Here is a 25087-nt window from a genome sequence, read left to right as displayed (position 1 = left end):
CAACTTAAATTTTCTAAGGAACTAAGCAAAGAAGGCAGCCAATAACACTATTAGTCCAAAAACACTTATGCATGTTTCTTGAACATGAAAAAGCTTAAATATTTGTTTGGTTTCTCAATACCAGGACAACTTCTGTCCTGGAGCTTCTCACTCCTCACCATTGACCAGCTGAAGCTTGTTGTGGTTGATTTTAAAACTGAGGAACTCTGTGTGCTTAACATCTGCATGTGATATCAATCTCTTTTGTCTAAAGCCAGCACACTACAAAAGACAATGGTGGCTTCATAAGCAGTTACCACAGTTACCACTTGTAAGAGCTCTGTGGAACAGCCTAGAAAGATGCGGCAATCAGACAATGGCTGTTGCAGCATTTAAACAACTATGCAGCTACTATCTGCATGTTACATGCACGTTGTTTTCACTTTTCATTTTATTTGTATTTGTTTACATCGAAACTTTCAATCCTGGCCTCTAAGCTCTTTAAATATCCACAGCATTGTCTTGTTTGAGTCTCAGATACCACAGGTAGATTGACACTGATCATATAGCATAACTTGCTGCAAAAGTCTAAACAAATAAATGTGAACAAGCCACGGAGAAGAAAACGTGACATCGTTACAGTAAATGTCCGCAGGAATCATTACACTAACTGGTTTAATTTTAGCATCTCTTCCGTATTTCTACAGTTCTAATACTTTCCTAATTCTGCTCCATTAAGACTCTGAGGTGTAAATAAAGACCACAGAGCATGAGAAAGACCACAAATTGGAAAAAGATTCAGAACCCAGAAGCATTCTTAGGATTCAGCATAAAAAACACTGGCTTCTTAAGCACATGGCCCTCTGATTATAAACATAGTGTCCCCTATCATGCATTGTGGATCAATTTCCACCGCTATTTTTGCTTTTTTTGGTGCTAGAAGCTCCTCACCTTCTCGCAGTCTCTTGGCTTTCTCCTCTAGTGCATGCAGCTCCTGGTCTCTCTTCAGCTGCTCCTCTCGCTCTCTCTGCCTCTCTCGCTCCTGCTTTTCTTTCTCTGTACGCTGCCACTCCTCTGCAAGCCTCTGCTCTCGCTTTTTGTCACTCTGCTCCTTGTGAAACACAGGGGGGTATTAGAAGTCATCACTACCCTGAGAATAATTTACCAATGCTCCCATACCTCAAATGTGCAAATGGATCATTGATCAGTGTCTATTTAATATTGTTTAAAAATAATAATTGTTCAGCTGTATTATCCGTTTACTGCCCTTATTGCCCATTCCGTTGTAAAGAAACTGTACATCATCCTTAACCATCCTCAGTGCTTTTGTGCAGTCGTGTCTGACTGAGTGATGAGACAGAGGATGTTCTGCAATTACAGCCTCTTATTCTGTTATAGCAGTGAAGGTGACACCGAGTTTGATTCATACTTTTGATGATTGTGTTCACTGGCAACACGTTTGCATAGTAAACAAATCACTAGTGTGCTGAGGAGACGTTAATAAGCAAGCAAACAAACAAACAGATAATCTCGTGTAAACAACATTAAAATGTCTTAGGATGCCCTAAGGGTTAAAGATGTGCAAGAAGTGATGTCTGATATTTTAGAGTAGAACATTTCAGAAGTGTATAATATCACAAGGCATACGAATGCTGATTTGTAGATGAGTACAGAACCAGCTATGGGGAACATAAAACAATTCCCATCAAATCTAAAGTGTTTACAGCTTTCAGTTGCTTATGTACATAATGTGACATCTAATTTGCTGAAACAGTGACAGTTTCTGACATTTTTGCTTTCAAGACTCAGTTCACACATTTATATGTATTTAATTTTTATATTGTTTTTTTATGCTGAAATGGCATGTATGCAAGCAAGGAAAACTCAAATGACACACAGAGGAACATCAGATAATTTGCATTGTAACTTCTATTCAGTGAACAATATTCTTGAAAATTAATTTTGTTACTGTAACACTCAGCAGTGACTGGTGATATTTAATCTAAAAACAACTATGCATTTTACAGAGGTATAATATTACCTGCCTTTAGATCAAAATCTCCACTCCACATGAACTTTAGCAAATGTAAGGTCTTAACACTAATTTCTCAACTGTAACAACTACCCAACACAAAACACATTGACGATGAAGCTTTTTTAAATGTCTGGCTGGGTCTCAACTGTGGGGACATCTTGTTGAACGATGGCTTTACAGAAGCTTTTCCCAAAGTGTTTTTGTTGAAGTTTAAATGTTTGACTATTGCTTTAAAGTAATAATACTCATATATAGAAAAACAACATTACCAAGCAATACCAAGTACACCTGAAAGATACTGGAGTTTGATTTATTTACAGTCATTCTAAAAGAAAGTGTCAACACAGGTAAGTCAAAAGATACGGCTAGCAATTATTTCTGCTAACGCAACACAGAGCACGACAATGCCAACCCTTACCATCATAAATATGTATACAGACTCCATTAAACCAAACTTTGAATCTGATTGAACTGTCAATATAACATACGGTAACTTGCCTTCAACGAAAGATAATCATCTTCTTTGGAGTCCTCTGTGCCATCAGTGATAGCAGGTGGGGGTGTAGGAAACTCAATGCACAGCAAGTTGTCATCCGTTTGCACACTTTTTGTAGAGTTCCTGCTGGGAACTAAAGGATTTCAACATTGACTTATTGTTTCCAGTGGCTGCTAGGGTTAGAGTTGCTTTTAATTTTAATTGGGTTCATTTTTGAAACTTGTAATTATCCGACCTTCACTGCAGTATTTGCACCTGACTAAATCAAATATGCAGCACATGTTCTAATTTCAATTAACTACCATAAAAAGCGACAATGTTTGAAAGATTTGTTTTATCTGCTCATATTTTAAACACTGTGTGTTGGAAAGCTGTATATTATGAAGATAGACTGTTTTGAAACAGCTGAATGCAAGAGTAAAATCCCGGAACTGGGATGCACAGACGATGAGATGCAGCATTACTAAGAAGAGACCAAGTAATCTGAGTAGCTATCTTTGGGGCAGGCCGACATCATTAAATAATACAGAGACAAAAAAAATAGCAAATGTACTTTATCATCTATGTTTATATCAAATTAGTATGTATTAATTTAAATACATTTTGTAATGTGTCATGTGGTCTTAAAAAAAAAAGGATCCAGGCAGGAAACTTAAGACAGCATAAACATACTGTATTAGGGTACATGCAAAGAGCGTTAGCACTCTATCACCACAACCAGTTTAAAGAAGAATGGTTGGTGTGAAATCTAATCTATGCTATATTTGTGAATGATAAGCAATGATTTCTAAAGAAGGCCTCAGTATTCTGTGTCTAAACTGGAACCGAGCCTATCTGTGGTCCTTTACTGGGCTTTTAACAACAGCCAACCTTAGTTTTTGACATTCATTCTAACAAATTTGTATTCCTTCTCTTCATTGGCATGAAACAATAGGTTATTATCATAACCCCGGTTCCCTGAAAAAGAAAGACAACCATTACCTAAAGAGATGAGCCTTCTGACCTGCCAATCATTTAAAGTATGTACCAAAGCTTCCCAATAGGGGCCCTGCTGTCAGGAGAGACCCGCCCCTGGCGTCTATGAAAAGTCTCCTCCTGACCGCAGCTCCCTGCCATTTCTTCATCAGGAAGGTCGTCTGGTCGAGCGAGCCCTGAAGAGTAATGGCTGTCTTTCTTTTTCAGGGAACCGGGGTTATGATAATAACCTATCGTTCCCTTTCAAATTGAAAGACAGCCATTACCTAAAGGGAAGACTACACCAGAGCTGTCGTGAGTCCTGACACCTGACTCAGCCTAAACCCACAATGACAATGAGATGTGTTCAGGCATGGGAACATTAGCAGTCTCGTAGACCACCCAGTGCGCCAGTCACTGTTTCGAAACCTCCCTCCCTCTGGTGGTGGAACCATAGCAGACAAACAGCTGGTCGGATTTGCGGCTCTGCGCAGTCCTCTGCATATAGCACCTCAAGGCCCAGACAGGGCAAAGTGTGTGTAGTCTGCGGTCCTCATCCGATGTATATGGAGGAGGATGGAAAGTCTCCAGGACAACAGGTTGGTTTATATGGAGCGCCACACGACCTTGGACAAGAATGCCGGGTTCGTTCCGAGAGTGACTATCGTTGCTTCCCAAGAAGATTAGACAGGCTTTATCCACAGACAAGGTGGGAATTTCACTAATTCTCCTTGCCGATGTTATCGCTACAAGAAGGCTGCTTTGAGCGAGAGGAAGCAGAGCTCCGTTGTGGAGATGGGATCAAAGGGAGCACCGCTCAGTCCTTTCAGCAGTAATTCCAAGTTTATTGGTGGTCTCAAGCGACGCGCACCTCAGGCGGTGCCGTTCAGGGGCCAAACCCACAACTGAAGCGGTGCTGGGTTGGGGTGGCACAACAGTCCCTCTGCTTAGCTCAGCAAGTCCTGTCGAAGCAGAAGCTGCCATGGATCCGCACTGATCATCTGTGCCAGCATCGTGAACCACAATTGTCTCAGCCACCAGGGGGTGATCAGGAGAACTTGAGATCCTTCCTGGCGAATCCTCTCCAGTGTCAGTGGAAGAAGTGGCAGTGGGGGGGAAGGCATACAGCAGTTCCTGTGGCCTTGGGTGAGCAAAAGCATCCACACCCAGGGGGCCGCCTCCCATCTCCAGGGAGAACCAGAGAGGACAGTTGCCTGTGTAGCGAAGAGGATGACCCAAGCTCGTTCCAGCCTCTTCCAGATCTGCTCCACTACCTGAGAATTCAGGACTCCACTCTGAGTTGTGCGGTGTAGAATACAATAGTTCCCAGCCATACAAAACTTCCCACCCCCCTTTCCAGTTCCGTCTATTAGATTTCTACGCAATGCTGAGCATGCATATTTTTAAACACGAAAACTCATATGAGCAAACTTCATTTCCCAGCGGCAACTGCATATTGACCTCGAAACTCCACAGAACAAGAGAACAGAACAGAAACAACAGAACCGGAAAGGGGGGTGGGAATTTTTATATGGCCGGGAACTATTGTATCCTACACCGGACCTCCCCTGGAGATAATGTCTGTCTTGGACATGCCCGGCAGGTGTATTGCCCGTATGGAGTGAAGATTGTCTTGAGCCCACAGGAGAAGTCTGCACACCACACGATATAGTCTCTGGGAGTGTAGGCCTCCCTGGTGGTTGATGTAGGCCACCACTGACGTGTTGTCCATCCGAACCAGGACTCCGTCCTTTTTTGGCACCAGGAAGTACCCCGAGTAGAAGCCTGCTTGAGAGCCAATAGTCGTATCGCTCATTTCTCCCACATCACAGCAATCTCCTGAGAAAGAGCTTGAGCCCTTTCGGGACAGTAGTGGTAGTGGGGGGGGGGGGCAGAGTGGAACTGGAGGGCGTATCTGTAGGTCATCGTCGTTTGCACCCAGGAGTCCTGATGATGATGATATTAGACATCAGGGCTCTACAGTGTGAGCATTTTACTTGCATTTATGAGTAAAAATAATGTTGTGCGAATGTGAAATACAATTTGGGCGCACAGTGTGAATACAATTTTTGAACTCTATAATTAAATACTACATTAAAATTATGAAGAAGTTTTATACAAATTATTACAGTAGCAAATGTGGGAAATCCAGTTCTGTAGTGGATTGTCCCAATTAACCGAGAAGCCAATGAAAACTACGAGTCCCATGAATTACGTTCATGGCCCAGTGTTGCAGCGGTTCATTGGCACAATATCCAAGCACCTACTAGCTGGCGTTAACCGTCTCATCATTAAAATAAACGTACAGATATAGTACTCAGTGACAGCAGGGCTGCAACAACTACTTGATAACGTCGATTATTAAAATATACTAACATTTTAAAATTAATTTCACCGTCGATTAGTTGGTTCTACCTGGGGCGCAGCTACAAAAAAAAAAAAACTTGAAAGATGGTGGAGGCTGCAGCTACACCTGTGGAAAGTCATGCAAGTCTTCTAAAGTATAGGAGCACTTGAATTCACACTGAAGACAGTTTGTTGCAACATGTGCACAGCTGAACTCACATGGCGCGAGAACGACAATGACGCAGAGCACTGAAGAGTGACGCACTGGAGCCATGATGACAGAGGATAAAGACGCTCAGCTGGTACTCTGGATCTGATGCGTCATTTGAGGTCCATCATCCAAAAAGTAATCCGTCAATGACAGCACACTGGATCCATTAAAACCGCACAAAGTACTCAGCCTTTCCCGTTTCTTGAACTGGTGTGTATCTCGCAATTAAGCTATGTCTGTTTCTTTACCTCCTCAACTACATTATTATTATTATTATTATAATGCATTGTATTTATAACGCGCTCTTATTATATGCGCTATACTCAATGCAGACACAGTAAAGACAGGTGATCCAGCAGTGCAGTACATACAGACAAGAAAACAAACAGCTGCATTGCATGTTAACAAGGTGGGATAGCCAATAAAGGGGAGCAAGCAATAAAAGTGCTAAGAGGATTTTAAAACTTGTAACTAACAGATCCTTAAACACTTGTGTGATTTTAAAGACATTTCTTTAAACTATCATGCGTAGGGGCTGTTCTCAGAGCCTCTGGAAGTGTGTTGCACAGCCGTGGCACAGTGCTGCAGAAGACTCGGACTATGTGATCAAATTAGTGTCATAAATATTGAATTCAAAATATAAAGTTTATATCGTAAACAAATAAAAAAATGGAAAATTACTGAGTTTAATTTTGAGTTTGCAACGGTGCTGCCGATATTTACGTCTTGTACATTATTGCATTTGCTTTTCATTTGAGCATTAAATATGAACTATTTATATATTTATGATGTGCCACTAATTTTATTTTTTGAGTGTGCCCCTACATTTTGTACAGTGCCCCTAAATTGAACAATTTTGGGGCACAGTGCTCCTAAGGAAAAAAGTAAACGTAGAGCCCTGTACACGTTTAATTAGATCAACACTACCATTTTTCTTTGAGGTGTTGTCTGTGTCTTTCTTTGGAGATGGTTTCAGCATACGATTGGCATAGATGTTCTTTGCGTCAAGTTCCCTTTCCTTGTCCTACAAGACAAGACAGAAGCAATGCTTAGTCTTAACCTGTAGCCTGTTCTGAGACAACTGAGTTCAACTGTGATCAATAGTAACTTCACACAAATATATTTTAACCTGCAGCTAAGGAGCCTCACCCCCAACCCCACGGACACCTTCATAAGAATGAGTGGAGATTTGTTTTAATATAATTTTAAAAAATTGTGAAAAAATGGCTAAATTCTCTAACCATATTATCATCTTTTTTTTTTTCCTACTTTGATGCTCTTTTCAGGATCTTTGATTTTGGGAATGCAGTTTGATCCACTGACACAGAATGACTTCCAGGTTTCTGTACTAGATTATATGCCTTGGTATGGCAGAAACACTGCTAATAATCTTGGTTGTTAGTTCTACTATGTTTTAGAGGAGGTTTCTGTCATGAATACATGGCCCCAAGCAGTGGATGAAGCAGCTACCTGCTACACCTATGGTTCCATCTCCATGCTTTGCAACCTATAAGCTGTGTCCATCAGCACACTGTTACTTTATTCTATCCACTACCCTAGATCAGTTGACTATCTCTATTTGACATTCTGCACATTAGGCTGGGATTCAATTAAAAGTTTGATCCATTTGCTAATCACGGATTACAAACCCTTCCTCAGTAGCAGATTTTGTGTGCGTCAGAGGGTTCTTTTTATAACGCAATCAAAAAAAAAAAAAAAAGCTATAAAGTACAGGGTTAAAATTTGCAAAGATCATGTGGGTCAAACTCTCAATTTTAATCCCAGCTAAAGATGCTTCCTAAACTTGTTGATTGCATTCCATTTTTTTCACTATATACCTTTTTCATACTACGTAACCTTCTACAGTGCCTTGAGTGTTTAAAGCGCGACTGTGTTCTTGCATGAAGCTGTCGGCCACAGACATATTTATAATGTTTCTTAACTCCAATAACTAAACAAGAAGGAGACTGAGTCGAGAGGTAGGTTGAAGAGAGGCACAGTACCTTGAGTTTCTGTCCCCGTCTCTCCAGCTCTTCCTGCAGTTTTTTTACTTCCTCCTGGGCATCATGGGTTTTCTTCTTCTCTGCCATGAGCTGCCTTTGAAAGCTGCTGTTGCTCAGCTCCAGATTTCTCTCCAGATCCTGGGCAAGACAGGCACAAGCAAAGCAATGATTGAACCCTGCAGACCACCAGCAGGGCAGCTAGGGAGAATGTTGGGTAAGTCAGTGTCAGTGAGACATAATGCTTTGTGTTCAGAGAAAACTCAAAATGATTAAAGTCAAACATCTCAAAGAAACTCAAAGTTTGAGTGGCTGAATATAACATAACATATATGCTAAGTGTTCTCCTGTGACTCCTTCCCAGATTTTACATTGTTCTAGAGAGGTCCTCTGTCTAGAAACACACAGAACCTGTTTAAGCTCAGGGCATGGATGTAACAATGGAACAGGCATGTTTGTGCTTACATTAAAATAACTGTGTTTCTCTTAATTTATGTCTTATATAAATATTTTTCAACACCTCTATTTTTCTAACACTGTTTCCATCACAGTCATGTTATTCACTCTGATATTGTTCAAAGCGATCAAGACTGAATATCTGAAAACACTCCTCATAGAAAGTATTACGTGAATTCAAATCAAAAACATTTTTTTTTTTTTTAAATGTATAATTTTAATCTTATTTATTTATTCAATTATTTATTTAGACCATTGTGGCTGAGACAATGTGTTTTTTTAACTATTTAATTTCTATACAATAAAGTGTGAGGCGATTTGATAAAGGTTGTCACACCTTTTGTGTAGGGATTGTTCTGAATTAAATAGGCTGCTAATCTTTTTCCATTAACACAGCTATCACAATGGAGAAATAAGGTCAGAAATTTGGCATGCTCAGCATGTAGACTCCAGTGCAAGCTTACTCATCATCATCTGCACCTAAGAGACTAATAATGAAAAGCTCTTCTGAATAATGCAAGGAATTTAACTTCAAAATTAGATTACATTAAGTTTACAGAACAAGGATGTGGCAGCTTACTCTTTTGGGTTTACCTTCAATATGGCAACAGAACAGGAAGAAGCAGAAGATCAGAACATTTTGCCCTTGTTTTTTCAACCCAAAATGATTTTTGCTACGAAGTTATAAGCCCTAATTGGTGTGTAAAGTATTCCACACTCAAAAAGGAAAATTCCTCCTTTTCGTATAATACACAGCCTTGGCAGCTCTGAAAAACAGCTTCAACAGAGCCCCTTTCCTTTTAGAAAGTACAATTTTCCTAAAAAAATTGAAATTAAGTATATTAATTATGCTTGGAAAAACAACTAAGGCCTTCATATTATTATTATTATTATTGATAATCTGTCTTCACTTTCACAGAAGGGAGAATAATAAAATTATATCAACACAATCAATTATTTGACATAACTCAACAAGAAGCCACAGTTTCTATCCCTTATTCAGACTGAACATGTTAATAAAACCTTCATAAAACCATATTAAGATAGTAGCATTTGCATTCTGATGGATAATAGTTACTGGTTATGGTACACTGGTTCAACAATTTACAAGGTTCGACAAGGTGGAGTTTACAGTTTCCTACATGTTGACAAGTAACCATCAATAATATATTGAAGTAGGTCACCCTAAAAAACATGTAATGTGCTGTACTGCAACATCAAAATTAAATCAGTGGTTTTCAAGATATGGGCTGGCTTCAATAACTCAACCAGTTCTTCAAAGGTTTCTGTGCAAAAGAACTAAAAAGGGAAGGCACACCAGATTGTTTATCAAATAGAATGGAGATTGTATTGTAATACTACTGCACTCATAGCAACATGGGATTGTATCCATGGAATTTAAATGGTATGACATCATATGTTTCATCAGAAATGGAGAAACATTCTCAAGATACATAGGCTACATCTAAGCCTGACATCTGTTCTGGTTGCCTTGACTATAATATCACTGTTATCCCTGTTGCCTAGGATATCCATCCCCCAGGGGGGTTAATTAGTGAAAGAAAAGTAACTACAGAGAGTCTGTATTTCAATGCTTGTGTCATTAGAAAACCTCTGTTTATACTGTCAAAGCATGACAATCCCTTAAAAGTACAATTTTTGACACCTGACTTAACATTGCTACCTCCGTATGTGACTTTAAAAAAATGAAATTGGTACATTTCAAGGGAATCTTCATACCAGCTGTTAGCTGAAGGAGGAACAAAATGCAGACCTAAAGCTATGCCATTTACTGATCCAATAACATTTTTAAATGTTTTACAGAATGTCTGACATTAGATAAAACCAGTCTTTTCTCATTATGCATCAGCTTTTATTTATTGTAATTGATAAGACAAATGTATATGTATTTTTACACTCAAAATTGATTTGGAATCATATTTGCTTCATTAAGAATATTGTATACCAAATACAAATGATTAAACAAGAGAATTCTATATCCTTTAAGTAGGCTACTTCTGTCAAAACTTGCAGTCTAAATAATACCAGCTATTTCCAGGAGAGTGGTTCATGGAGTGGTTGCAATGATATCCCTAAATAATCTGCCTGTTAGCTCCACTGAAATGTACTTTAAGACTCCAGGGCAAGAGCTAACAAAATAACTCGTTACACAAACCATCTCATCACAGCAACACATGCACTGTTTATTAAAATACAGCAGGCCTGTTTTCTTCTGGGTTTTTATCCAGCCTGTCAAGTCCCTGCACCCTAGGAGAATTGAAGACTTACGCTGTCAAAAAGTGTTATGCTTTTTTAACTGCAGGTCTGAAACATCTCCAGGTTGTTTATACCCATCCTGTACTCTGGTCCAATGCTTCTACCCAGGTGGGCAACTTGGCATATTTTATAATCTTGGGATAAACTTGGGATATTTTATAATCTTTCCAGAAAGCGCACACTGCATGATCTACGAAAGTATTAAAAGACAACACAGACTCAAGTACCTTAATCCTGTGGTCGTTGTTCTCAAGGCGGGCCTCAGCCTGGGACAATTTGTGTGCCAGCTCCTCCCGCTCGGCCAACTGCCTGTCGTCGACCAGGCGGCGCAGTTTGTGCACAGTGCTCTTGCTGCGGTACAGCTCTTCCTCCACTTCCTTCAGCCGCTTGTCGGTGGTGCGCTCTCGCTCCTGGGCCCGGCGCAGGCGCTCACGCAGGGTCCGCACCTCATTGCCGTGCCGGGAGATGAGCTGCGAGATCTCGTTCTCCGTGTTGTCGAACTTGTTTAGAGCCTTCTCCTGCCGATGCTGCAGCTGCCTCAGTACCTTGTTCTCCTTCTGCAGCCCGTCCAGCCTCAGCTGCAGCTCGGTCAGCTCACTCTTCAGCTCGTTGATCTTGAGCAGCCGTGCCGACAGCACGCGCTTGGTCACCAGGTCCAGGTCCTTGGGGGGAGACTCTTTGTTCAGGCTCTGGGAGCGGATGCCCCACCGCCGTTGTCCCCCGGCTCGATTGGTTAAGGTTCTGGAGCCCGACTTCTTCATGCCAACTGAGGGAGAGACACGTGGAGGGTTATCATTCCCAGTCAGGGTCATTAAGATATGGAAACAGGCAATTCCATCAGTGGGAAAAAAAGAGAGAAACCTATGTATAAAACAGTCACAGGAGTGATACTACAACTGAGTCTGAAAAGAATCAATTGCAGGGCTATTATCATTATTGAAACTAAAAACACACCATGTAGAAGACCGGAGGGGATGGAGCAAGAGCCCTCTGGTTGTCTACTGCCTTGATAGAAAACAAACTAATATGGTGTTTACTCTGGGGGTATGTAAATTAACATACACACACACACATGCAGTGAAATACTGTTAATTTAAAACAGGCGTATATAACGGCTTCATTTTTAAAACCAAAAGGCAAAAAATAATCATAATCATAATAAATGTCAGTCTAGTAGATCTCAAACTAAATTGTATATTCACATTAAAAAAAATTTTGCAATGGTTTCTGTTGGCAACTTAGCAGTTCAAGAATTCACAGAATATTTCCTGTAAATAGGAATACAACTTCCATCTGGGATCCAAGGCTTTCGTTTTTTCTTTTTTCCTTAGCCTTCCTGTGTGGAATTTCCCTCTTCTTTGGAGGGAGGAGGGTTATCAACAGATTTTTTTTTTGTATTTGAAACACAATGACCAAAAAAGTATACCTATATGTTGGGTCCTGATACTTGTTAGAACTTATTCTTATTGAGAATTTCGTATTCAGTGGTATCCTGCCCGACAAAGTTTGCTAAATATCAATCTATAGGCAGATAAACAGAGCAAAATGTTATGCTGACCCAGATAACAAAGTAACAGTTTAAAGGGCCACAGTACACAAGATATACAAAATCTGAAAACATGGGATATACTTAATCAGGGGAATCAATTAAAAGTTTAGACTTTATTCCAATTCACTTTTCTTACTTTAAGGTTGAAGAAAAAAAAAAAAAATGAACATGTAGTTAGGAGTTCAAAAAGCTGTTTGCCGAAGTATAAAGTAATGATGGAAGATAGTATTGCAATAGGAAAAAGGATTACTCAAGTATTGGTGATATTACACAGAGAGTATAAAATCAAGCAATTTACTGTCAAAAACATGTTCACAAAACACAGTACATTCTTAGTCATGGGGGAATGTGCATTTTACAAAGCTGTTTGTCTTTATCAAAGTCATTTAACTGCATGCCTCTTATATGCACTTAAATTCATGCTGATGCATTACATTAACATTACATTTCCCAGATTTGTTTCAGTGAAGAATTAGGTCACAATTCTAAAAATAGCAGTCTGTCCAATAAAAATATACAGTGACTGTCTCTGTGCCGTTTCAGTGTTTCTGGTTATTATTCCTTGCAGGAGAGTAGATTGCTGATTAGAGAAACATTGCAGATTGCCCACGATCCCTCTGCTCAGAATAAATTAAATAGAAAACAAGGAAACTCTGGACTGTTTATAGACAATTCAGACAGGGAACACACTTATTAAATTTGGGGGATTTGCTTGTGTCAAGGCACTTACAAAAATTCAGCCCTGTTGATGATGGGTCCAATCTAGCATTATTAGACGTTCATAAGCACTGCTACCACACTGTACTGACATCGGCCAGCTAAGAACCCTTTAACATCTCCAGCTTGATAAACACCAGCAACTTTTGATGGATAAAATCAAGAGCAGATCTATCAGTTTACATATAGATTTGCAATAAAATATTCCTCCATGACTACAGAACTGTATGTCTGATAAGCTGGTGCTGATCAGTCTTAATTACCAAATAAATGTAATACCAGACAAGGTAGCTAGTTGACTTTGAACCCAAAACCTCAGACACTGGAGTTACTTGATAATGTGATTCATTCATCTGTTGGAAAATTGTGGCACTGGCATTGTTCTAGAAAACAGTTGAGTAATGTATTAATTAACTGATTCATGGATTTTTACTGTGACTCTCTGCATTGTCAGTACAGTATTTACCTTTCTTTTTCAAACAATTTCAAAGGTTTGAAACACAGACACACAGTTTATTGCATTTATTTTTTCTCCCACATCACATGATATCACAGTCACCAATAAAATTAATATATTTTCCCTTATTTAAGCCCTGGAAAAACATCAAACTAGGCCATTAGGGATGCTCTCCACTGCCATCTCAAGACAAAAAGTAATGCCAATGTACAACATTGCAGTCTGTGTTTGGTGCTTTGGAAGATAAATTATTCTGGATACCTCAACTCTTCTGAATGGTAAGCTATGTCCAAGCTGTTCTAAATGCAGGAATTAGTCCAGCTTCTTAGTAGAGAACACATTGAGCATGACTACATTTTGGCAAAAAAAAAATACAGTACAAACACAATCAAAAGCATGATAATAAGCAAAGAATTTGCTTTGTAATTAATCAATCAACTCTGTAGCCCACTGTAATGAGGTGTATATGAAGTGCTTTGTATGTTAGTTAAAAAACAACAACATTCAAGTAACCTTCAATTAAAGGCTTCTGCTAAAGGACGTAAAAATAAATAGAAATAATGCAGGCACATAAAGAACTGCAGGAAATGGGTCTTGCAGGGAAGTTTAAAGTAGGTACCAATCATTCATTTACCTGTGTTGGGTCAGATTAGACACAATAGAAGAATGCAGTCACTTGCTCTGGGGAAACTGAAAAGGATTTGCATACACATCTGGACAAGTGGACACAGTAACTTCCCTCTGGGTGAGCAAACTGCTTTGGGACACAACTCAAGACAAACATTTCACAATCATTTTGAATAATTATTTTAGGACTGTAGATTGTGTGGTCCTTTAAACTATATATTTATTCACATAATGTGCATTTTTTAAGAAGCCTATTTAGAAGCAATTATTTCATAATATGCTCCTTAAAACAATGAATTCCTCTGTAATATACACTCACCTAAAGGATTATTAGGAACACCATACTAATACTGTGTTTGACCCCCTTTCGCCTTCAGAACTGCCTTAATTCTACGTGGCATTGATTCAACAAGGTGCTGAAAGCATTCTTTAGAAATGTTGGCCCATATTGATAGGATAGCATCTTGCAGTTGATGGAGATTTGTGGGATGCACATCCAGGGCACGAAGCTCCCGTTCCACCACATCCCAAATATGCTCTATTGGGTTGAGATCTGGTGACTGTGGGGGCCAGTTTAGTACAGTGAACTCATTGTCATGTTCAAGAAACCAATTTGAAATGATTCGACCTTTGTGACATGGTGCATTATCCTGCTGGAAGTAGCCATCAGAGGATGGGTACATGGTGGTCATAAAGGGATGGAAACAATGCTCAGGTAGGCCGTGGCATTTAAACGATGCCCAATTGGCACTAAGGGGCCTAAAGTGTGCCAAGAAAACATCCCCCACACCATTACACCACCACCAGCAGCCTGCACAGTGGTAACAAGGCATGATGGATCCATGTTCTCATTCTGTTTACGCCAAATTCTGACTCTACCATCTGAATGTCTCAACAGAAATCGAGACTCATCAGACCAGGCAACATTTTTCCAGTCTTCAACTGTCCAATTTTGGTGAGCTTGTGCAAATTGTAGCCTCTTTTTTCTATTTGTAGTGGAGATGAGTGGTACCCGGTGGGGTCTTCTGCTGTTGTAGCCCATCCGCCTCAAGGTTGTACGTGTTGTGGCTTCACAAATGCTTTGCTGCATACCTCGGTTGTAACGAGTGGTTATTTCAGTCAAAGTTGCTCTTCTATCAGCTTGAATCAGTCGGCCCATTCTCCTCTGACCTCTAGCATCAACAAGGCATTTTCACCCACAGGACTGCCGCATACTGGATGTTTTTCCCTTTTCACACCATTCTTTGTAAACCCTAGAAATGGTTGTGCGTGAAAATCCCAGTAACTGAGCAGATTGTGAAATACTCAGACCGGCCCGTCTGGCACCAACAACCATGCCACGCTCAAAATTGCTTAAATCACCTTTCTTTCCCATTTCCCACACCCCTAAATGCATTGAAGCAACTGCCATGTGATTGGTTGGTTAGATAATTGCATTAATGAGAAATTGAACAGGTGTTCCTAATAATCCTTTAGGTGAGTGTAGATATATATATATATATATATATATATATATAAAATAATAAAAACTTCAGTTTATTGTGGATTATTATTGCTTTGCAGTAAAGAATAATATAGAGATAAAACATTAAACTTTTTAAATACATTATAGGCTAAAGCAAGCAAATACTCTCTGAAAAGGAGCTGTGGACATCAATCTGTTTTTCTTAACTGTGGTTTAGAAATACATTTGAACCTCAAAAAAGAATTGCCAAGAAATTCCTGCAAGAAGAAATAAAATAAAGTCTGGCTGGATTAAAGTATTCAATTCCTCAGTGAAAAGTGTCAGTGACAGAACAGACAGAATTTGTTAAATAACTGTAAATCATACAGTGTAGTTTTTGTCATTTCAAAATTCAACAATCTCCAAGTGTGGTCTCAAGCTGTAGATTATCTACTTATTCAACATCTCCATAAATAGCTCTTGTCCGCACAAATTGTGCAGTAAAGATCACAAAGGCATTAGCACTGTTCTTGGCCATTCTTTTTGCACTGGTGAATTGTAACAAGATGTAATTGACTGCAATGTATTCCCAGTCAATTTGTCTTCTGTGTTCATGGATATTGAGCTAACTGTGTAAGCAAAAGCACAGTCCACTCACCTGAAACAAATGTGACAATATACAGCCTATGTATTAATGTCTTCACTATGTGATTGTCTAAATATAGCACATTGTGATTCACACACCAGTCTTCACACAATTTAACTTACAATAATTGCACTTGCATCTCATCAGATTACATTTTTGGTTTATACTACTGCTTCCTCAATTTTGAAATATATTCCCTTGAAGCAGAACAGTGCCCCAGAGCAACACACACCCGGTTAGGCCATACTACAGCATTAACATTAATTATAGTACACATATGAGTGTACTGAGGTGTGCCAAGCATTAAACATTTATTTGTTCTTAGACTAGTTATTTTTTCAAATTATTAGCTAGCATACAGTTTCTGCAGTTTAAATTTCATGAAAATGTTGTGCTTAGCTGATTAAAAAAAAAAAATATTTAGTTGTAAATGTCACAAAACCTGCAAATTAAACCAGTTTAACTATCATCACATTTGTTTTTCGACTGAAACTGAGCTGCAGTTTCAATCCACAAAGGGAAACATATTACCATTAGCATGTAGAATTTAATGACAAAGCATGTTAAACACTGCCATCTACAGGAATACAGAACAATATACAATGGGAGGTCTGCATGTACTGGCACTCAGACACATACTGACTGATATACTACTGAACACCAGGCCTGATTTTATTTTAAGTGTTTGCAAAATTATTATTTATGGATTCATTACAGTTATATGAAATTACAACTTAGTTAAACAATAATTACACAAAACTTATTTTATACCATTTGGAAGGCATTTCTAAACCAAAACCATACCAGTCCAAGTAAAAGACCTAGTTTTTGGAATTTGGCTTGGGAGTGTCAATATTTTTGGAGTAATCTGGAATTCAAGAAGATTCTTAATTCTACCACTATATGTTGAATATAGTTTCAAGTTTCCTGGATGTATTCCTTAATCAAATGTATAGGAATGCCTCAGAAAAGAACAAACTTGTTGAAGGATTTCAAGAAAAGGGTAATGGTAAATAATTAAAACTGAGATTTACTTTATCAAAAAACAAAATCAAAATACGGTGAATGCGTCTTTACCTTTTAATAAACCCAGGGTCCTTTTGATGTCATTACCATTTGAAACCATACATGTGAGTCCAGTATTTTTAAGAGAATTCATGGGGTATTCATGTGTATCTCTAGGAACATTGTTCGTGGTATTCAGGATTGTTTAAATAGGAGAAAGTAATTAAGTAAGAATTTGAATGAGTGAACAGTGGGGCATTTTAGGCCTATGTACTGTCCAGTAAGAATACTTAAGACAATATGAAAAAATGATGCAAATTTGACTTTTTTTTTGTCATACCTTGTTTGCGTGGGGGGCTGCTGCAGATGCGTTTTTTGTGTCCCTCTCTCCTGGGTGTTAGGGAAGGGGATCGGGAGCTGGGAGTGCGAGACCGGTCCGATGCACAGGAGCCATTGTCATAGTCATCAGAGTAGTAAGAGTCGCTGTTCTTCTCACAGTCAGAATCGCAGTCTCGGTCAGGGTCCCGCGTTCTAGTCCTTGATCTGTCCTCCATAGGGCTGTCATTGTCAGCTTTCTCCTTGTTTTTGTCATACTTGGTCTTAAAAGAGGTATCTGAGTATTTGTGTAGGCTTCTGCGAGAGGGCTGGGACTTTTCTTGCTGCCTGTTATCCTCTTGGGATCTGTATGTATTTTGGGAATCCATTCCGCCTCTGAACAGCCTGTGAATCAATTTAGAAAAAAAATACTGTTTTTTTAAATGAATGAATAAATATAACAGAAAGACAAAACAGTTTCTTAAATCACTTTGTATGTATTGTATTACAATAATTATTGCTATACCAGTATCAGTCAATAATTGGTACACAAATAATCACAGGCTACACAGTAATATACTATAGTGTTGAAAAACAATTTAAATGTATTTGAAGTCAAAAAGTTTCCTAACATGCTAAAAGGCTAACGAGGTCCAGTACACCACTTGAAAATGTTTGTTTGTTAACATTTTAAGACAGTTTACATAACTGGTTTCAAATGTTTGATTGCTCATCAGATTTGTTTGTTTATTGTTACTAAAATTAAGGGTTTATATATACACTCACCTAAAGGATTATTAGGAACACCTGTTCAATTTCTCATTAATGCAATTATCTAACCAACCAATCACATGGCAGTTGCTTCAATGCATTTAGGGGTGTGGTCCTGGTCAAGACAATCTCCTGAACTCCAAACTGAATGTCTGAATGGGAAAGAAAGGTGATTTAAGCAATTTTGAGCGTGGCATGGTTGTTGGTGCCAGACGGGCCGGTCTGAGTATTTCACAATCTGCTAAGTTACTGGGATTTTCACGCACAACCATTTCTAGGGTTTACAAAGAATGGTGTGAAAAGGGAAAAACATCCAGTATGCGGCAGTCCTGTGGGCGAAAATGCCTTGTTGATGCTAGAGATCAGAAGAGAATGGGCCGACTGATTCAAGCTGATAGAAGAGCAACTTTGACTGAAATAACCACTCGTTACAACCGAGGTATGCAGCAAAGCATTTGTGAAGCCACAACACGTACAACCTTGAGGCGGATGGGCTACAACAGCAGAAGACCCCACCGGGTACCAATCATCTCCACTACAAATAGGAAAAAGAGGCTACAATTTGCACAAGCTCACCAAAATTGGACAGTTGAAGACTGGAAAAATGATGCCTGGTCTGATGAGTCTCGATTTCTGTTGAGACATTCAGATGGTAGAGTCAGAATCTGGCGTAAACAGAATGAGAACATGGATCCATCATGCCTTGTTACCACTGTGCAGGCTGCTGGTGGTGGTGGTGGTGTAATGGTGTGGGGGATGTTTTCTTGGCACACTTTAGGCCCCTTAGTGCCAATTGGGCATCGTTTAAATGCCACGGCCTACCTGAGCATTGTTTCTGACCATGTCCATCCCTTTATGACCACCATGTACCCATCCTCTGATGGCTACTTCCAGCAGGATAATGCACCATGTCACAAAGGTCGAATCATTTCAAATTGGTTTCTTGAACATGACAATGAGTTCACTGTACTAAACTGGCCCCCACAGTCACCAGATCTCAACCCAATAGAGCATATTTGGGATGTGGTGGAACGGGAGCTTCGTGCCCTGGATGTGCATCCCACAAATCTCCATCAACTGCAAGATGCTATCCTATCAATATGGGCCAACATTTCTAAAGAATGCTTTCAGCACCTTGTTGAATCAATGCCATGTAGAATTAAGGCAGTTCTGAAGGCGAAAGGGGGTCAAACACAGTATTAGTATGGTGTTCCTAATAATCCTTTAGGTGAGTGTATATATATATGTTATGCAAAAGCATACTCTGTCATTCTGTTCACTGTCTTGCAAGCACTACCAAATCTAACCAAGGCCCCCACAAAAAGGTGGGGACAAGACTTTGAAAACAGGTTTTAAGCAGCTCTTGCATTCTGGGCTGGAATAAATCCTTTAGTTGAAGAAAGCAAACAAGTCCAATGGTAAATGTCCAAACTAGCATATCTATTAAGACCGTGTATCTTTATGATTGGTCTGCCTACTGCTTGCTCTAATAAGAAAGGAGAAGACAGCCCTCTCCCTCTGCGATACACCCCATCTGGTGGGCATTATAACAGGCTCTCGTGGTCCTGAACAGACACAGGGTCTCTGTGAATCGCACTAGAAACAAAGCTTACCGACTGAAACTCCAGTCCCAAGAATGCTTTCCAACATAGAGATAGACAGAAAGCATCCGAACCTCTCCAACAGGTTTGTGTCAACTTCGAGCATTTGAACCTTTGACTTACTACAGTGTGCTATTTCTGTGCAGAGGCCCATGTGTAGAACACCATCTCTTTTGCCTGCAGATCAGTAGGTGTGTACTATTGATAACTTCTGCACATACACAGTCACATGCCTCACACGGATTGATAAAAAAAAAAAAATGAATATTATAATAAATATTTAATTTATGACATTTAAATTACTGACATTCATTATTAATGTTAATACCATTGATACAATGTGTGCTTGTATGGTGGACTGATATAGGACAATGTGTAATCATAATAAAATAATTTTCTGTGGTTATCTGCAGCAGACATGTTTATTTAATGTAATTATTTTATTTAAGACATCATTGCTGACCTCCATTCAGAGAATTTGGCATGAAAGCTTGAGTGAGGTTTTACCAATAAGGACACTACCTTGATATAACCAGCAGTTGAAGAAGCAGTAAATATCCTCTGAGTTTTCTGTTATTTAATTGTGTACTTGCAGAGTATTTTATAAATATGTGTGTAGCAGAAATCAGTAACTTTTCTTTCTTTTTTTTTTTTTTTTACATAGAATGCATTAATGTAGGCTTAGGCTACGTATAAATACATGTAATAGCAGCAAAAAATTTTAATTTATTGATTTATTAATTTGTTTTCTTGTATACAATTATATTGTTATTTTCTGTTGGTATTATTTACCATTTGAATTACATATTGTATCAATAAGCGTTATGTAAATAAAGCTGAATTTTATTAAATAAAACACTACTGTCTTTAAACAAACTTAAAATCTACATTGTTGCTTTATTATGGGTCTCTGGGCAATGTGAGACACAGCATATAAGCATGTTCTTCAGTTTAGAATAGTTACTTGCATAGCTCTATAACAAGTTTTTGTATTAGTCTTGTCCTTGGAATAACCAGAGGAACAAAATATAATCTAAGACAAAACAAGAATAGGCATTTAGAAGGAACACAGACAAACAACAAATATGATTTAAGATAATCAATTTGATGGGTTTTGCAAGCTATTTAATCAAAATAATCTCACAAGGGTATCTTTTGAGGAAAGGGATCAAAATGGAAAGTGGCAACATTCAGTTTGTATTCTTATTAAACATACCACTATAAGGCTGCTCCTGGAGAACCTCAACCCTGCACATGTCACCAGTGACTTCAAAAGGTCAGTGAATAGAGGCCTGGAAAACGTGTCAATTCAGAGTTCAGCCAGTCTGTAAGTCTACAGGATCAGGGTTGCAGGCTTCTAGTTTTAGGCTTAAGGTTGATGAAGCAGAATCTCAATTCTAATTGTCAAACATTTGCAACAGAATGAGGCCCTGCTATGTTTGTGGCCTAGTTTCTACTTCCTTGCATCTCTCAGATTAACTTGCCTCTTTCATAAATATGCATAGATACTCTGCCAATTTAGGAGTAGGATTCCTGAACAAAATGAAAGCCAATTTACATCAAATAAAAATAGGTCAAATTGTAAATTGCATTTATATATTTTTTAAATCTAAATTTAGAACTGGACAGATAATTGTGGAATGAACTGGCATGCACAGAAGGGTAGCATATATTAGACACACTAACCACAAGCTGCGAATGCAACCCCGGTTATCTTGGTTATCTTCGATTTTTGCAAGAGCCCAAATGCTTACACACGACCTTGCCTTTGGGTAACATTCACTCTCTCAGACAATTGGTGTTGCATTTGCAACCTATCGTTATGTTTCAAGTGGAGAATATTACCCAAAGGGTGATGGGGTACAGTATACCCAAGCTGTCTCGGGGGAGGCCAGCCCTGAGGCCACAGCCTGCTAACTGATAATACCTCAACTTAAGTCCATGTACAGGGAAGGGCAAGTGCAAACAACCCCCCTCTTCTGAAGACAAGGGAGAAGGAAGAAATGCCATTAACTACACCGGCCTTTTAAAATGGAAAGGTGAGAACTTTCTGGAGACGCACAGAATTAGGCTGAAGTGTGACTCTGCTGCCATCACCAGCAAAGCGGGCACAGGAAGGATGCACTGAAAGTGCATGCAGCTGGCTCTTGTGTTATGCAGACACAATGGCCAGCAAAACATGGGCTCCAAAGAGACCAGCTTCAGCTCGGCTGAGTGAAAGCTGCTCGAACAACGCCCTGGAAAGTGCATCAATGTATCAAGGAGCCAATCAGGAAGGGAAAGGAAAGCAAGGAGGATGAATAGGGCCATAGGGCAGCTAACCAGGTCATGTCCTCTATCCAAACACCATGTGCACGGAGGGGATCGGCTGAGATGAGGGAAAATATGAGCTTAAGGAGAGCCTCAAAGGCGTCTCTGTAGCCCAGTGGTTCCCAAGCCGGTCCTGGAGACCCCCTTGCCCTAGTGGTTTTTGTTACAACAGAGCTCTTAATTACATAATTCAGTCTTATATTGCATTGTTAGTTCAATTAAGGAGTCAATTAAGTAATTAAGAACTTAGTTGCAATGAAAACCAACAGGGCAGGGGGGTCTCCAGGACCAGTTTGGGAACCACTGCTGTAGCCGAAGCTCGGGAGCCAAATGAAATATATATATATATATATATATATATATATATATATATATGTATGTGTGTGTGTAAGTGTAGAGCAAATGAAGACAATTAAAATACCTTAAAATTATTTAAGCCATTCTCCTCTCCTCAAAGTATATTAGGTATTTATTATTTGACAAACAGCAATCAGATCAAAACCTTCAATTTCTACTTTAAATCCCATACATTGTCCATTAAAAACAGTGAAATTCTTTCCATATCTTTCTGGTGATTAGTATGTTCCAGAAATAACTTTAAATCTACTGCTGAAGAAATAAGCAAAGGTCAGAATATGACCAGAGGGGCAGGGAGCCGGGGGAGCTATAAACTAGCTACTTTCCTGTCATTGTCAGGTGACATACAAGCCAAATTAATTTTAGCAATAAAGCACATTATTCAATGCATTTAAATTAATGGAACACCTACTTTTAAAATTCACTCTATTAGTTCTCTAGATATGAATATTTATTGTGGCATAATATTGTTCTTCTTTACATCAGGCATTTGACTATAAATTAAAAGTTTGGGCCTATAGAAGCAATTTGCCTATTTCTTCATACTCTCCTTTACCTTTAAATTGAACACAGGTAACAATTTATTCTTAAACAATAACTGTAGCTCCTTCTAATTACCCCTCATTTCATCTCATTTTTAATCAATGGTTTGCAATGATTTGAGTTCTAAAATAAAATTATTTTTATTCTTTTTATTATTATTTTACTATTAGGTGTACATCAGTTTAGCAAAAACAAAGATAAAGCAAGAGACGTGGGATGAATTGATTGATGCATTCAAAAGAAAGAAATAAGTCATTATGAGAGAAAGTCATTCAATTTATTTTATGTATTAAATCGTTAAACATGTAATTACTCCCGAAATTTCATTCTCCAGTTTCACCTGGTCAATCAATTAGCAAGCTGGTTGCTGAATAGACTGTTGAGAAATGTATATATGTAAACGGTATATTTTGTAAACAATATTTGTACTGCTTAATTTAGCAACTTTATCATAACTGATGTGCAATAATTAAAATCTAATAAAAGAAAAAAAAATCGAAATGGAGATCATCCAAATGAATGTGAGATCACACACGGGCTGAGCTATAGCAGACCTGTATCACAAGGATAAGGTAGAACATGTTTTGTTAAACAATGTATCGTGTTGATCATTTGGTCTCCCTTTCTTTCATAAATCCAAATTTCACAATCCAAAATCTGGTGTAATGAAGCCATGTTAAAAAAAATCTGAGCTGTTTTATCGACATTTCCTTTCAAACCGATATCCAATCTCCATTTGGATGCACTAAAGACTTCCGTTATAAATTATAAACCCTGTTTAGGCACCAGCCAGGCATACGTTTTCCTTTAGGCCTGCGTTGAAAAGCAACACTGGTAAATTGGAAAAAAACATCCTCTTTACCAAGGGATTGACTTAAAATGTTGTATTGCAGAGTATTACAATCAAACACGAAGAACGAGCCTAATGTCAGGGACACGTCGCTGGGCGCCGCCGACACCACAGTGCACAGAGCACACAGCCACGGAGATGCGCTTACTGCGTGGCGGGTACTGTCGCTGCATTCAAGCACAGGGGTGATCTACAGGAGCAGCAAGAAACACGTACAAACCAGCCTGCTGCGGCTATGTAAATGTAAGACGAGAGGGAAGTTTCTGTAGCGATTCAAGACACAAAACAGTAACTTACATACAAACAAATAACTGTAACCCGTTCAATTATTCCAGTTTACTTTATTACATATTCGCTTAGCAGCCTAAAGCCTCAACCCACCTTAGTTTATTGTCACGTATGCATTACTCCTGTGGTGGGGGAATCCGCTTAAGCAAGGAAAATGGCTCCTGCGGGCTCACGTTGCGGTTTGTTTGGGTGGTGTGTCTCCAGGGTCGCTCCGCGGCGGGTGTTTGTGAGGCGGACTCCGGAGCGGCGGCGCAGCGGCAGTGCTGGCTCTGCTCCTCTGTGCGCAGCCGCAGAACCCGGCCTGTCGTCGCGACGCGGGCCATGGCAACCCCGGCCTGGATCTGACGCTGCGGCGCTTCTTCCGCAACGCCATGACGTCATTGAGCTCGCAGTGCTGTTCTGCTGTAGACATTTGTATTTGTTTTTCACTCTTGCTCAAAACAACAAATCAAAACACTTTGCATACAGTGCATGGAAACCAACAAACTCAACTGGATATTTAGGAGGTGAAAGGAAAAATCTCCTACTGAAAACACTGTAGCAGCTTTAAAATTGGGCTAGACACTCTGACATCAGAGCATTTAGTGTGTAATCACGTTTTATCAGGTTTATATCTAAGTCTGTGCTATGGCTTTGTAAACTTGTGGTAATTTGTCCAAATGAAACATTATTTATGACAGATATAGGCCTACACAATCATTCTGCTAGCTTCCACTAATATATATATATAATACCTCAGTTACACTATAGACTGCTGTAGTGGTCCCTACCTTTTTAAGCCAAGACATTTTTTTGTGTTCCCAATGTTTCCAGGATACATATAAGACATACACCGATCAGCCATAACATAATG

At 39.2% G+C, this 25087-nt stretch overlaps 1 protein-coding gene across 3 annotated transcripts in view; it reads right to left on the bottom strand.

The window, feature by feature from the left end:
• lca5 (lebercilin LCA5) overlaps positions 1-24515 on the bottom strand; it is a 29993-nt gene extending 5478 nt beyond the window's left edge. For 2 of the 3 annotated variants that reach the window (XM_066700298.1, XM_066700300.1), the window contains exons 1-7: positions 24328-24515; positions 17540-17919; positions 10982-11520; positions 8025-8162; positions 6949-7045; positions 2513-2643; positions 931-1090 (exon numbers count right to left, since the gene is read on the bottom strand). In XM_066700298.1, the coding sequence (XP_066556395.1) occupies positions 931-1090; positions 2513-2643; positions 6949-7045; positions 8025-8162; positions 10982-11520; positions 17540-17903 (1429 nt within the window). In that variant the 5' untranslated portion in view covers positions 17904-17919; positions 24328-24515. The remainder of the gene's footprint in view (positions 1-930; positions 1091-2512; positions 2644-6948; positions 7046-8024; positions 8163-10981; positions 11521-17539; positions 17920-24327) is intronic. The other variant, XM_066700299.1, reaches the window with a different exon arrangement.
• Positions 24516-25087: the final 572 nt, after the last annotated feature.

This window comes from Amia ocellicauda, chromosome 1 (assembly GCF_036373705.1).
Source record: "Amia ocellicauda isolate fAmiCal2 chromosome 1, fAmiCal2.hap1, whole genome shotgun sequence".
Lineage (NCBI taxonomy): Eukaryota > Metazoa > Chordata > Actinopteri > Amiiformes > Amiidae > Amia > Amia ocellicauda.
Note: the sequence above shows the minus strand (reverse complement) of the source record. Positions and strands in the feature narration are given on the sequence as shown.